Below are 1,618 nucleotides of genomic sequence, written 5' to 3' on the forward strand. Positions count from 1 at the left end.
GTTTTTTTAAGAAAATTTTTTGTGTGAGAACCCTGCAAAAGTAGGAGGTAATAAGCAAAGGGTAGATGTGTAGGACCAGCAGGTCTAATTACACAGAGGCCTTTTATCCCAAAGGGATCCTAAAAGCTCAGGCTGAGAGCAATGCAGAATTTGAGCCAGCAATTCAGCAGCAAAACTATAAACTCAAAAATAAAAACTTTTGCAAATTACTACCAAAGTATGAGAAGATAATTTGAAAGGATTCTAAAGAATATTTCATAGGATTGGCTCAAAGAATTTGTTCCCACCTTGTCATAGTCTTCTTTCAACAACTCAGAATGCCCAGAGTGGAGCGATGTCCAACAGCAGCTCCATCAGCCACTTCCTCCTGCTGCCATTGGCAGACACGTGGCAGCTGCAGCTCCTGCACTTCTGCCTCTTCCTGGGCATCGCCCTGGCTGCCCTCCTGGCCAACGGCCTCATCATCAGCGCCGTAGCCTGCGGCCACCACCTGCACACCCCCATGTTCTTCTTCCTGCTCAACCTGGCCCTCACTGACCTGGGCTGCATCTGCACCACTGTCCCCAAAGCCATGCACAATTCCCTCTGGGACACCAGGAACATCTCCTCCTCTGGATGTGCTTCACAGGTGTTTCTCTTTATGTTCTTCATGTCAGCGGAGTTTTCCCTCCTGACCATCATGTGCTACGACCGCTACGTGTCCATCTGCAAACCCCTGCACTATGAGACCCTCCTGGGCAGCAGAGCTTGTGCCCACATGGCAGCAGGTGCCTGGGCCAGTGGCTTTCTCAATGCTCTCATGCACACGGCCAATACATTTTCCCTGCCCCTGTGCCATGGCAATGCCCTGGGCCAGTTCTTCTGTGAAATCCCACACATCCTCAAGCTCTCCTGCTCAAACTCAAACCTCAGAGAATTTGGGCTCCTTGTAATTTCCATCTGTTTAGCACTTGGCTGTTTTGTGTTCATTGTTTTCTCCTATGTGCAGATCTTCAGGGCTGTGCTGAGGATCCCCTCTGAGCAGGGACGGCACAAAGCCTTTTCCACCTGCCTCCCTCACCTGGCCGTGGTCTCCCTGTTTATCAGCACTGGCACATTTGCTTACCTGAAGCCCCCCTCCATCTCCTCCCCATCCCTAGATCTGGTGGTGTCAGTTCTGTACTCTGTGGTGCCTCCAGCCCTGAATCCCCTCTTCTATAGCCTGAGGAACCAGGAACTCAAAGCTGCAATGTGGACACTGATGACTGGAAGAATTAAGAAACACTGAACTGCCTGCTCTTTTCTACAAATCACTTGTAATAAAAGTTATCTTTGATTGTCCTTGCTGGTCTCATTTTGGAGGTCCTTTAACTTTTAGTTTTTTTAATACTAGCCACAAAGAAATATCATTCTTCATGCCCTTTCTCATTTTCTTTCTCTCCATTTGTGCCATGACCCATAAACTGATTCAATGAGGAGCGTGCCTTTGGTGAATTTAAAAATAATTAAGGTCCTCCCAGTAGTTTTCACTGGTCATCCCTCTTTTGTTTCCTTCTCTGGAGCTGCAGCAGCAATATCTGTGTGAAGAGTTGGGTCAGATCAGTGCTGGCACAGCAGCTGTGACCAGCAGCAGCAGCAC

General features: G+C 48.4%; 1 protein-coding gene across 1 annotated transcript; it reads left to right on the top strand.

Moving 5' to 3' along the window:
* Window positions 1-334: 334 nt before the first annotated feature.
* On the top strand, window positions 335-1,267 carry LOC306815847 (olfactory receptor 14A16-like; the record flags this gene model as incomplete). Its single annotated transcript, XM_079332381.1, has 1 exon — window positions 335-1,267. One exon carries the CDS (start codon window positions 335-337, stop codon window positions 1,265-1,267), a length of 933 nt encoding a protein of 310 aa, XP_079188507.1.
* Between the last annotated feature and the right edge of the window lie 351 nt (window positions 1,268-1,618).

Source organism: Erithacus rubecula, assembly GCF_903797595.1.
Source record: "Erithacus rubecula genome assembly, contig: scaffold_249_arrow_ctg1, whole genome shotgun sequence".
NCBI classification, from domain to species: domain Eukaryota; kingdom Metazoa; phylum Chordata; class Aves; order Passeriformes; family Muscicapidae; genus Erithacus; species Erithacus rubecula.